Here is an 11923-nt window from a genome sequence, read left to right on the forward strand (position 1 = left end):
GCATGGGGCCGGGCGAGGGGCGGGGCCGGGCGAGGAGCAGGGCCTGATGGGGCGAGGCCTGGAGGGGCGGGGCCTGCACAGGGGAGGGGGTGGGTGACGGGCAGGGCCTGATGGGGGCGGGGCCTGGCATGGGGCCGGGCGAGGGGCGGGGCCTGATGGGGGTGAGGCCTGGAGGGGCGGGGCCTGGCACGGGGCGGAGCCAGGCCAGGGTGGCTGCACAGGGGAGAGCACCGAGTAGGAGGCGAGGGGCGGGGCCTGCGCTGACAGGTGGACCAGAGGCGAGGGGCGGGCCCTGTGCAGGTGATGGGTGGGGCCTGCGCTGTGACAGGTGGAGGGGGAAGGGCGGGGCCTGTACAGGGGAGGGGACGGCAGGTGAGGGGCGGGGCCTGAGCTGGACAGGTGGGCTAGGAGGCTCCGCCCAGAGCCTGGTGTCAGCTGACAGGTGGTAGACAGGAGGCCCCGCCCAGGAATAGGACAGGGCCACAGGAACCCAGGAACCCAGGAACCCGCAGGCCAAATCTGCTCTTCACTGGCGCAGGCCCAGTGCTCCAGGCAGGGCTCCCGGGGTGACCCCAGAGCCTGGAGGAGTTCAGGGGGGATCCGGAGGGAACTGGGGTCCCCCAGGGTAGCAGATGGGAAGGAAAAGCAAAAAAGCAGAAGGCCAGGAGGGCGCGGCGGGCGCATGCCTGTCACCCCGGCTACTCAGGAGGCTGAGATCTCACCACGGCGGTTCAAAACCAGCCCCAGCAGCCAAGTCTGCGAGCCTATCTCCAACGAATCACCAAAACGCTGGAAGCGGAGCTGCGGCTCAAGCGGTAGAGCGCCAGCCTCGAGCACAAAGGCCCAGGACAGCGGCCAGGCTGTGATCGAAGCCCAGGCTGCGACTCTCTCTCTCTCTCTCTCTCACACACACACAAAGTCACACCAGCACAGGTAACGCAAATACATCATTTTATTGGAAAAAAAAAATTAGTGGGCAATGTTTGATGGATAATAGATGCACAGTTTAGCAAGTTCCAGAAATGGTGGAGGCCAGCACGGGGGCACCCCACCCCCAGGATTTCATCTTGGCTCCCTCCTAGCGCCCCGTCCTCCCCATCCAACCCTGGAGGGCGCGGAGGGGACGCTCGGCCGAGGTCCGCCAGGCTCGCGCATGCGCGCGCGCGGCCGGCTTTGAGTTACCTACCCAGGTCCTGAACAGGTGAACCGTCGGCGGGCCACGGCGCCTGCCCCGTCCTCATTCATTCAGGGTCGGGATCCGCCATCCCCTTTGGCTCAGAGGAAGGAGGCGCCCCTCGCCCCAGGGACCTGGGGGACCCCTCACCATGAAAAATTGGAAAGAATGGAGGAGAAAATCTCACACCAGCGCCCCCCCACAAGGGAGAGGACAGACTCGGGGTTGGGGGGGCCTGCAAATCCGCCCCGCGCACAAGGGGCGGGAGCAGGACCCCCCCCCTGCACAGCAGCACCGACCTCTTGGACGCAAAGGCGGGCAAGGATGGTTTGAGCGCGGCCCGGCCGTCGGCTGCGGCTCTCCCAGGGCTGGCGCCGCCCCAGCACCAGGAAGGGGGAGGGGGAGAGGGGAGGAGAAGGGGGGAACGGCAGCCCCCCCATTCGCGTCTCCCTGGGCACCCCCTCCCCCGGGGCCGCTAGCTCAGGCGATCCTCGCTTCCCAAGTCCAGATCGGGGGGCTGTGGAAATGGGTCTTGGTCTTCATCTATTTCTTCTTCCGTTCTTGGGAGCAGCGTGGGCAAAACCTGAGAGTCGGCAAGGGAGAAGGGGGGGCGGAGGGGGGGTGAGGGGGGGCAGAGAAGGCTTCCACCGCTCGGATTGGCAGGGGGGAGCAGGAGGAGAGGGCGAGGGCTGCGCGGGCCTCAGGACTTACCATTTCCCGCGAGGTTTGGTGGTAAGTCCCACACAGGCAAAATGGAACCACTCAATGGAACACTGAGAAAGGCAGAGGCCAGGGCAGTAAGGGACCAGGGAGGCTGAGCGGGAGGCCGGGCAGGCACAGCCCTTAGCCGGGAGTTATTCTGTCCCTCCAGGCCAAGTCCCAGGGCGACACAGCCCCAACCACCACCCTTGTATTCTGAAGAGTCACCCTCTTTTGTGCGTGTGTGTGAGTGCTGGGGCTTGAACTCAGGGCCTTGGGGGAGTCTCACTTGGCTCTTTTCACTCCAGGCTGGCACCTGGAGTGGAGCCGCAGCTCCATTTCGGGCTTTATTTATTTTCTATTGGGGATGACTCTCACAGCCTGGACTTGGCTTTGGACCGCCATGTTCAGATCTCAGCCTCCTGGGTGGCTGGGATTACAGGCGTGTGCCACGGGACGGGGTGGGGGGATTTCTGGCTATTGAAGAGGATCACTCCCATTCTCCCCCTGCCTCCCCCCACCCCCCTTCTCCGCACAGAGGCCAAAAAAAAAAAAAAAGGCAGCTCACGTCCGGGTTGTCACAGCCGATCATCTCTCCATAGGAGACCTGGTGACAAAGGCAATATGTGGGTTCGTTGGGGTCCACGGGCATATCCAACACATCAGAGGGGTGGACACTGCCAAAGGTCACTGAGGGCTTCCCATATTCAGGACTTCTGCATTCCAAGAGGAAGAGAGAGGGTCAGCGGCCCCTGCCACCGGAGGCTCCCCGAGTCGCCAGGGAGGAGGCCGTGGGGGGGGGCACGGCGGGGTGACCGCTCCTAGCTCTTCTCCGGTCTGTACCAGGGAGGGGGGGCAAGGGGACCAAGGCGGCGGGGCGGGGCGGGCCTGGCCGGGCACTCACGAGCGCACGAGTTTTAGCTTTTTCTGGGTGGCTTTGGGGACGTCCTCATCCGAGTTCTTGCCCTTACAGCGAGCCCGCGCGGCCTTCTTCTCCTTTTGGCTCCTGCCTTCTAGCGGAGACAGAGAGATGAGGTGGGGATGGGGGGAGGGGGGCATGCGGGACGAGAAACTTCTTTCTGTTGGGTCAGTCCTGGGGCTTGAACTTGGGACCTGGACGCTGTCCCTCAGCTCTTCAGCTCCAGGCTGGTGCTCTGCCCCTTGGGCCACAGCGCCACTTCTGCTTTTCTGGTGGTTTATTGGAGATGAGAGTCTCATGGCGCTGGCTTTGAACTGCGATCCTCTGGATCTCAGCCTCCCGAGTGGCTAGGCGTGGACAGGCAAGAGCCACGGGCGCCCAGCTCCTCACCTGGCCCACTTTCCACCCTGGCAGTGCCCAGCATGTCTTCCGCCTCCCCCCCTCCACACCGCCCCCCTGCCCGCTCTTTTTGCCTTTGCTGGAGGAACTGTCGTAATCACTGGATTCCATCTGCTTCTCTTTCAGATCTGCCTCGAAGCGGGCCAGGTCCGTGTCCAGCCGTCGGATGTGTTTGTCCACCTGGTGGGCAAAGGGAGATGGGGGGGGGGGGGGAGAGTTTGGTTCTAAGGACCAGGAAACAGGCCCAGCTGGCTCGGATCCAACACAAAACCAACCACAGCAAACACAGCCCGGCAGGGTCTAAGGCCCTGGGGTCGCTGCAGAAGGGGGCGGGGGGCGGGGGGGGCGGGGAGGGGGGAAGCGTACCATCTCATAGGTCTGCATGGCGAGTTGCACCTTGTCATCACCAAACTCTTTGCACTTGCCGTAGGCTTCCTGGATCTGCCGAAGCAGGACCAGCTTCTCCTCGGAGCTGAGGCTGCGCGCGCTGCTCACGTACTCGGTGGCCAGCTTGTCGATCTCGGCCTTCAGATCTGCAGCACAGACAGAGGCTGGCTCCCGTCTACACGGAACCTAATCCACAGCACTGTGCTCTTACCTGGCTTTTTCTGCTTAAGCCTGGTGCTCCACCCCCTGAGCCATGCCCCCGGCCTCTGACTTTTTCATGGTTACTTGGACATGAGAAGCCTCAGGGACTTTCCTGCCTGGGGTGACTTCAAACTGTGGCCCTCGGATTGCAGCCTCCTGAGGAGCTGGGATTACAGGAGTGAGCTCCAAGTGGCAGAGCTTAAAGATGTGTTGGGAGACTTGAGGCTTTTTTTTGTTTGTTTTTAATTGCAAAAGCCATCTTCTTGTCTTAAAAACAACTTAAAGCAGTTCTTTTCTTTTGCCTTTCTTTTCGTTTCCTTTGGGGGGGGTGGTGACAGGACTTGGCCTTGGAGTCCATTTTTTTTTTTTTTTTTGGTTGTGGGGCTTGAACTCTGGGCCTGGGCGCTGTCCCTCAGCTCTTCAGCTCAAGGCTGGCGCTCTACCACTTGAGCCACAGCGCCACTTCCAGTTTTCTGGTAGTTCATAAGAGATCAGAGTCTCATGGACTTTCTTGCCTGGGATGGCTTTGAACTGTGATCTTTAGATCTCAGCCTCCTGAGTAGCTGGGATGACTGGCCTGAGCCACCAGCGCCCGGCCAGCTTCCTCCCGCCCCCCCCCCCCCACTTCCCCCAACTCTTCTTATTTTGTTTCTTTTGCCAGACCTGGGGCTTGAGCTCCGGGTCTGGGTGTTGTCCTACCACTTGAGCCACAGTGCAACTTTTTCTGTTTATGTGCTACTGGGGAATCGAACCCAGGGCTTCATGCATGCTAGGCAAGCACTCTACCACTGAGCCACCTTCCCAGCCCAGCCACTCTATTGAGGTAAGGTCTTGCCACTGTTCCAGGCTGGCCTTGAACTCATGACCGTCACATGTACGTCTGTCCCTGCAGAGCTGAAAACAGTTCTGCTACCTTTTCTGCTTTCCCCGCTCTGCATTTGTGTCTTAGATTTTGCTCCTAACAGTTAATTCTGGAAGGTTCTCGACGTCCTGAGATAACAATGATGCTGTTCCCTGACATTTGACAAGGTCATAAAAATGGCAAAAGGAAAAAAAAAAAAAAACACCTGACCAAACAGAAAAGAACGTGCAAAGAGCCACAGCGAGCCCGGGAGCTGGGTAAACACGCAATGTTTATGCTCCACTGCCTTCCTGGCAATCTCATCATTTCTAGCTGGCCTTTACGTAAGGACGCAGGAGTTAGGAAGGTTCTAGAAAGAAAGTCACCTGACTCTCACCATTAGGGAGGCAGTTCTCAGGGGTCGATGCCCAGTGTGTGCAAACTTACCCAGAGTTCAGTTCAGGCTTAGCTTTACTTTTTTTTTTTTTTTTTGACGGTCATGGGGCTTGAACTCTGGGCCTGGGCGCTGTCCCTCAGCTCTTCAGCTCAAGGCGAGTGCTCTACCACTTGAGCCACAGCGCCACTTCCAGTTTTTACTAGTGGTTTATTGGAGATCAGAGTCTCACAGACTTTCCTGCCTGGGCTGGCTTTGAACCATGACCCTCAGATCTCAGCCTCCTGAGTAGCTAGGATTACAGGCATGAGCCACTGGCGCCCAGCCAGCTTTACTTTTTATGTGTGTGCTAGTCCGGGGGCTTGAACTCAGGGCCTGGGCACTGTCCCTGAGCTTCTTTTGCTCAAGGCTGGTGCTCTACCACTTGAGCCAAGCGCCACTTCTGGTTTTCTGGTGGTTCCTGGGAGATCAGAGTCTCACGGACTTTCCCGCCCAGGCTGGCTTTGAACTGCCAGCCTCAGGTCTCAGCCTTCTGAGTAGCTGGGATGCCAGGCGGGAGCCCCGGCGCCCGGCTTCTTTCTTTTTTTCTGTAAGAAGTTCTCCCATGGCAGTGGTCCTGACTACAGCAAGAACTTGCAGTACAAGGCCCACTGTGAGCTCTGGGGTGGTTATCAGTAACAAAAGATACGTTCTCATTCTTCCATCCATGTATCCAAATGGACAGCAGAAATGACTTTAGAGTCAGCATTGGGATCTCTAGTTTTATTTTTCTGGAATTTGAACTTGGGCCTCAGGCTTGCTAGGCAGGCGGCGCACCACTGAGCCACGCCTCCAGACCAACCTTGGTGTCTAGAGTTCTTTTATATATGTGCCAGTGTGAGGACTTGAACTCAGGGCTTGGACACATTCCTTTAACTGGTTTGCTCAAGACTGGGTACCCTACCACTTGAACCACAGCTCCACTTCCAGCTTTTGGTTAATCAACTGGAGATAAGAATCTCACACTCCCCTGCCTAGGCTGGTTTTGAATTCGGATCTTCCTATCTCAGGCTCCTGAGTAGCTTGAATGACAGGCATGAGCCACTGGCGCCTGGCTAAAATTCTTCTTGAGGGAGGTTGAAAGATCATAGCATCTCTGCATCCTTAAAACAATGTCTCAATAGTTCACATTATGGAAAAAGCTGATGAAGAAAGGAAGACCATTAATACTCTCTCTTAATTGTAAGGACATGGGCTGGGAAGGTGGCTCAGTGGTAGGGTGCTTGCCTACCATGCGTGAAGCCCTGGGTTCCATTCCTCAGTACCACATACACAGTAAAAGCCAGAAGTATCACTGTGGCTCAAGTGGTAGAGCGTTAGCCTTGAGCAAAAAAGTTCAAGGATAGTGCCCAGGCTCTGAGTTGAAGCCCCAGGACTAGCAAAACAAAACAAAACAAAACAAAAAAAGCAAGAACAGCCAGGCACCGGTGGCTCACACCTGAAATCCTAGCTACTCGAGAAGCTGAGATCTAAGATCAAGTTAGAAACCACCCCAGACAGGAAAGTTTGTAACTCTTTATCTCCAATTAACTACTCTAAAACCAGAAGTGGAACTGTGAGTCAAAGTGGTAGAGCTCTAGCCCTGAGCAAAAAGAACTCAAGGATAGCACCTAGGCCCTGAGTTCAAGTCCCAGGACTAGCAGAAGAAGAAGAAGAAGAAGAAAAAGAATTGCAGGAACAGGTAAGAGATTTTAGGAAGTGCAGGAGGTAATAAAGTCATAATCCCCCAGATCATTCCAGGAGCTATAGCTACCAGCAAGCCGGAAGAGACAGGATGAGCGCGGACGAACCCTCTGCACGTACCCTCCGTTCTCTGATCGAGATCCCTCATGAGCTGGAAGTTCCTCTGTAACTCAAAGGGGAGGTTTTCAATGCCTAGGAAAAAGAGAAACCAAGTCAGCAGCAGGAGTCTGTGAATGAGCCACAGAGACCCCTTCATGCCTTTTTTTATTCTGGTTGGTCGTGGGGCTTGAACTCTGGGCCTGGGCGTGATCCCTCAGCAGCTCTTCTACCACTTGAGCCACCAAGACATTTCTGGTTTTCTGATGGTTAATTAGAGTTAAGAGTCTCACCAACTTTCCTGCCCCGGCTGGCTTTGAACTGCAATCTTCAGATCTCAGCCTCCTGAGTAGCTGGGATGACAGGCGGGAGCCACCAGCGCCTGGCCTCAAACTGGTTTTGTGTGCATACGAGGTTTCAAACTCAGGGTTTCACACTTTTTTTTTTGCCTCTGAATTATTATTTTTGTCAGTCATGGGGCTTGAACTCTGGGCCTGGGCGCTGTCCCTCAGCTTTTCAGTTCAAGGCTAGCACTCTACCACTTGAGCCACAGCGCCACTTCTGGTTTTCTGGAGGTTTATTGGAGATAAGTGTCTCGTGGACTTTCCTGCCTTTGTAGGATTTGAACCTCAATCTTCAGATCTAAGCCTCCTGTGTAGGCAGGATTATAGGCATGAACCTTCAGCTCCTGGATCTCTGAAGTTTTCTTAGCCTGGCTCTTAAATGTTGTCATGAGATTAGATTTTACTCCTTTCATTTTCTCAATTTATTATCCCTAAATGATCTTGTTGACGCTCATGGATATATTTCTACAAGCTTAAGTCAAAATTGACTTAAACACCTGCTGTTACTCCAGGATTTCCTGTCTCAGCAATGGTGCCCTGTCCAACTCACTACTTTCCCAAATAGAAGAGTACCACCTTAAACTTTGCCTTTCTCAGTCATCTAGTCTTGCCAGCTAACTACTAACCATTTCTGACAGTTCATGTCTGTCATCCCAGCTACTTAGGAGGCTGAGATCTAAGGATCACCGTTCAAAGCCAGCCCAGGCTGAAGATTCAGACTCATCTCCAACGAATCACCAAAAAGCCAGAAGAGAGGCTGTACTTCAAGTGGTAGAGCACCAGCCTTGTAAAAGCTCAGGGACAGCGCCCAGGCATTGAGTTCAAATCCTAGGACTGACACATACATGCAAGCAGCACACACACACACACACACACACACACACACACACACACACACACACACACCACACACACACACACACACCACACACACACACACACACACACAGTGTTCCATTATGACTAAGCCATAACAGGACTGACACATACATGCAAGCAGAACACATACACACACACACACACACACACACACACACACACACACACACAGTGTTCCATTATAACTAATCTATAACAGCTCCTTAGACACTCAGGGTGACGGGTTTGTGAAGAGCTGGGTTACACACAAGACATAAACCTAACACTAGATCAGGTACTTGATGGGAAGTAGACTTTTTTTCTGCACCGCCATGAAAAGAAGCCTTTCAGAGCTGGGGGCGGGCCCAGGCCTAGCAAGGCCGAGTTCCATGAGTTGAAACCCCAATACCCCCTCAATCTCTCCGCACAAAGTGATTCTGTACCCCAAGTCCCCCACAGAGTGATCCCCAGCACTCTTTGCCCCCCCACAAAGCGATTCCCAGCACCCCACAACCTCCCTCCACAAAGGGACGGATTCCCAGCACCCCTTCAGCCCCCCCAAAAGCGATTCCCGCACCCGTTGCCCCCCCACAAAGCAATTCCCAGCACCCCCTCAGCCCCACACAAAGCGATTCCCAGCACCCCCTCGACACCCCCCAAAGCGATTCCCAGCACCCCCTCAGCCCCACACAAAGCGATTCCCAACCGCCCTCGCCCCCCCCAAAGCGATCCCCAGCACCCCCTCAGCCCCACACAAAGCGATTCCCAACCTCCCTCGGCCCCCCCAAAGCGATCCCCAGCCCCCTCAGTCCCCCCCAAAGACATCCCAGTCCCCCTCAGTCCCCCCCAAAGCGATCCCAGCCCCCCTCAGTCCCCCCCAAAGCGATCCCAGCCCCCCTCAGTCCCCCCCAAAGCGATCCCAGCCCCCTCAGTCCCCCCCAAAGCGATCCCAGCCCCCCTCAGTCCCCCCCAAAGCGATCCCAGCCCCCCTCAGTCCCCCCCAAAGCGATCCCAGTCCCCCTCAGTCCCCCCAAAGCGATCCCAGTCCCCCTCAGTCCCCCCCAAAGCGATCCCAGCCCCCTCGGCCCCCCCAAAGCGATCCCAGCCCCCCTCAGTCCCCCCCAAAGCGATCCCCAGCCCCCTCGGCCCCCCCAAAGCGATCCCAGCCCCCCTCAGTCCCCCCCCAAGCGATCCCAGCTCCCTCGGCCCCCCCAAGCGATCCCAGCGCCCTCGGCCCCCCCAAGCGATCCCAGCGCCCTCGGCCCCCCCAGCGATCCCAGCGCCCTCGGCCCCCCCAGCGATCCCAGCCCCCCTCCGTCCCCCCCAGCGATCCCAGCGCCCTCGGCCCGCAGGCGGCGGTCGCTCTTCTGACAGCTGTGACAGCGAGGCCGCGCTCCCGCCCGCCCCGGAGGAGCCGCTGCTGGGCACCGCCCGACGTGAGGGCGGAGGCCGCGGCTGCGGAGACGCGGGAGGCGCCGCCGGGCGGGGTGCGGCTGCAGAGGCCCGCGGACCGCCGGACCCCGCTCCCGCGTCTGCACCCCGCAGCCAGGCCCGACGCCGCCCCGCCCCCCTTCTTTATCGTCCAAGAAATGGCCGCCCGGGACCCGCTCACGACGCCGGGGGCCCCCGGGCCGGGACCTCGGGGCGCCAGGCCCCCGCGGCCGCGGCTCCCCCACGCCCCGCGACCCCTGACCCCCTCCTCCGGCCCGCTCTTACTGTCCAGATAATGTTCCAAATACATCCCAGCAGCCATCTTGAAGCAAAACAAAGCAACTTCCGGTTCGCCTCGGAAGTGACTGACGCGTAGGAGACAGCACGGACGCCGCCGGAGCGACGCTGAGGGGAGACGGCTTCCGCCCTTCCTTCAGCCTCCCGCACGACCTCTTCCGCCCTCACCCGCCAGCCGCGCGCACCGGCGCCCCTCGCCCGAGCCTTTGCCTGTGACGTAGGTCAATGGCGACGGCCCCTAGCGAGGCCACTTCCGCCCGCTTCTGCCCTGACTGCGGCGCCGCGCGCGGTTGTATGACGTCATGGAAGGGCGCCATTTTGCAGTGTCTAGCTAACTTTTTTCCCTCCAAGCCCAGACTGTGCCCTAGTGGGGGCCGAGGAGCGCGCTGTGCGGGGTCGCGGCCCATCCTCCCTCTTCAGCAGGTGGAGACGCTACACGTTATTCGTTCCTTTATGTGCAATCTGGAGCTGAAGTCAAGATGTTCCCCCAGGACAAGTTGGGAAGGAGCCACAAAGGTCCAGAACTTTCTCCAGAGTCTTTGCGTTCCAGATGTCCCCTCACAGGAGCAGCTGGACCTCGAACCCAGGGCCTAGCGCACACTGCCCAGCGCCCTGACACTGAGCTATACCCCCAAAATTAGGAATTGTCTTATTTATAAGGGTGGAGAGCACAGCACAGGTGAAATGCTGTAGCCACAGCTGCATGGTGGTTCATCGGAGCTGAGGTTCCTGGGTTTTTCCTGCCCAGGCTGGCCTCGAACTACCATCCTCAGATCTCAGCGAGGAGGACAGGTGTGAGGCACCTGCACTTTGGATCAAAGTTTATGTCCTTCTTTGCAAATATGGCTTCCCATGGAAATGACATACTACTTACTTCCCTCCACGCTTTGGTCTCCTTTTGTGTCTCTGGTATAAATGATGCCAGGCTTCCCAAAGGCCTGGGAACTGGAGCTCTACCATAACTGGGTCAGACATGCTAGCCAAAGAACAGATACTGTGCATTGCGCTCAATGGAAATCAGCGAGGACTTCAGACCAACAGCTGACTTGTAAAACCTGCCACAGTGTTGTAAGACAGCACTAACCCTAACACACACCGCTATAATTACTGCTGCGCCCTGGCAGGCTTTTAAGCCACCAGCCCTTGGTTCATGTATTTGTGTACGTACTAGGGCTTCAAGTAGGACCAGAGCAGCATTTTTTCGCTAGAGTCTGGTTCTCTACTACTTGAGCCACAGCTCCACTTCTGGCTTTTAGCTGTTTTTTTGGAAGTAAGTGTCATGGGCATTCCAGGCTGGCTCCAAACTATTGATTCTCAGCCTAGAAATGGGAGTTATGTGGGGCTCAGTCCCTTGGATAATGTATCGGTTTCCCTCTATACAACAATAACAACAGTACCTACCTCGTAGCATTGTGATAACGCATTACAAGAATATTCTGGTTCTAATTGTGGTGATAAAAGAAGAGAGAGCTGTTGGGCTATTTCCAAGTTGTTGAACATTAAGAGAAAATAGTTATTCAGGAAACTACCAACACTGCTGTATTCATTCTCAATATCAGACTACTTGCTGAGACTCAATCTTAAGATATCTAGCTCCAAACTAAGTGGGCCTGATTTGTTCACACCCCACAAAGTAAGCCCAAGAGAACCTCCAGTTGTCGTAAGTGGGAGCTTGGACTTTTCCCAGTGGTTTATTATCGTGTGTGCAGATGCTGGGGTTTGAACTCAGGGCCTGGGTGCTGTCCCTGAGCTGCTTTGGTCTGGCCTAGTACTCTACCACTTGAGCCACAGCTTCACTTCCACTTTTTTTTCCCCCCATGGATTTTTTTAAGTGGAGATTAGATTCTCACACTTTCCTGGCCTGGGTGACTTTGAACTAGGATCCTCAAACCTCAGCTTCTTGAGTAGCTGGGATTATAAGCGTGAGCCACCCAGGCTATGTGTGGTTTAGAATTCTCTGACTGCACAGGGTGCTGACCCAAAGATCACACGCTCTACCACCTGAGCTGCATTCCCTGTCCTCTCAGTGCTTTTCCCAGAAAGGATGTGAATTTTCAGCCATCCCTTCATTCCCCAGCTCCGGTGGGTAGCCCCCTGGCCAGTGCGGCTTCCCACGGGGTGAGAGGCTCAGTCCTTCCCTGCTTCCCACGCAGCAAGCCGC

At 56.6% G+C, this 11923-nt stretch overlaps 1 protein-coding gene across 2 annotated transcripts; it reads right to left on the minus strand.

Moving 5' to 3' along the window:
* Positions 1-934: 934 nt before the first annotated feature.
* On the minus strand, positions 935-9852 carry LOC138835309 (inhibitor of growth protein 4). 2 transcript variants are annotated; one of them, XM_070033880.1, is made up of 8 exons: positions 9751-9852; positions 6857-6928; positions 3558-3724; positions 3266-3371; positions 2778-2883; positions 2442-2589; positions 1886-1947; positions 935-1757 (listed from the first exon to the last, which is right to left on the minus strand). In XM_070033880.1, exons 1-8 carry the CDS (start codon positions 9785-9787, stop codon positions 1718-1720), a joined length of 738 nt encoding a protein of 245 aa, XP_069889981.1. In that variant the 5' UTR covers positions 9788-9852; the 3' UTR covers positions 935-1717. The 2 variants fall into 2 exon arrangements, with proteins under 2 accessions (XP_069889981.1, XP_069889980.1); XM_070033879.1 differs by having other exon boundaries at positions 2778-2886.
* Positions 9853-11923: the final 2071 nt, after the last annotated feature.

Source organism: Dipodomys merriami, unplaced genomic scaffold (genome assembly GCF_024711535.1).
Source record: "Dipodomys merriami isolate MVZ:Mamm:240054 unplaced genomic scaffold, mDipMer1.0.p SCAF_233, whole genome shotgun sequence".
Taxonomy (NCBI): Eukaryota; Metazoa; Chordata; class Mammalia; order Rodentia; family Heteromyidae; genus Dipodomys; species Dipodomys merriami.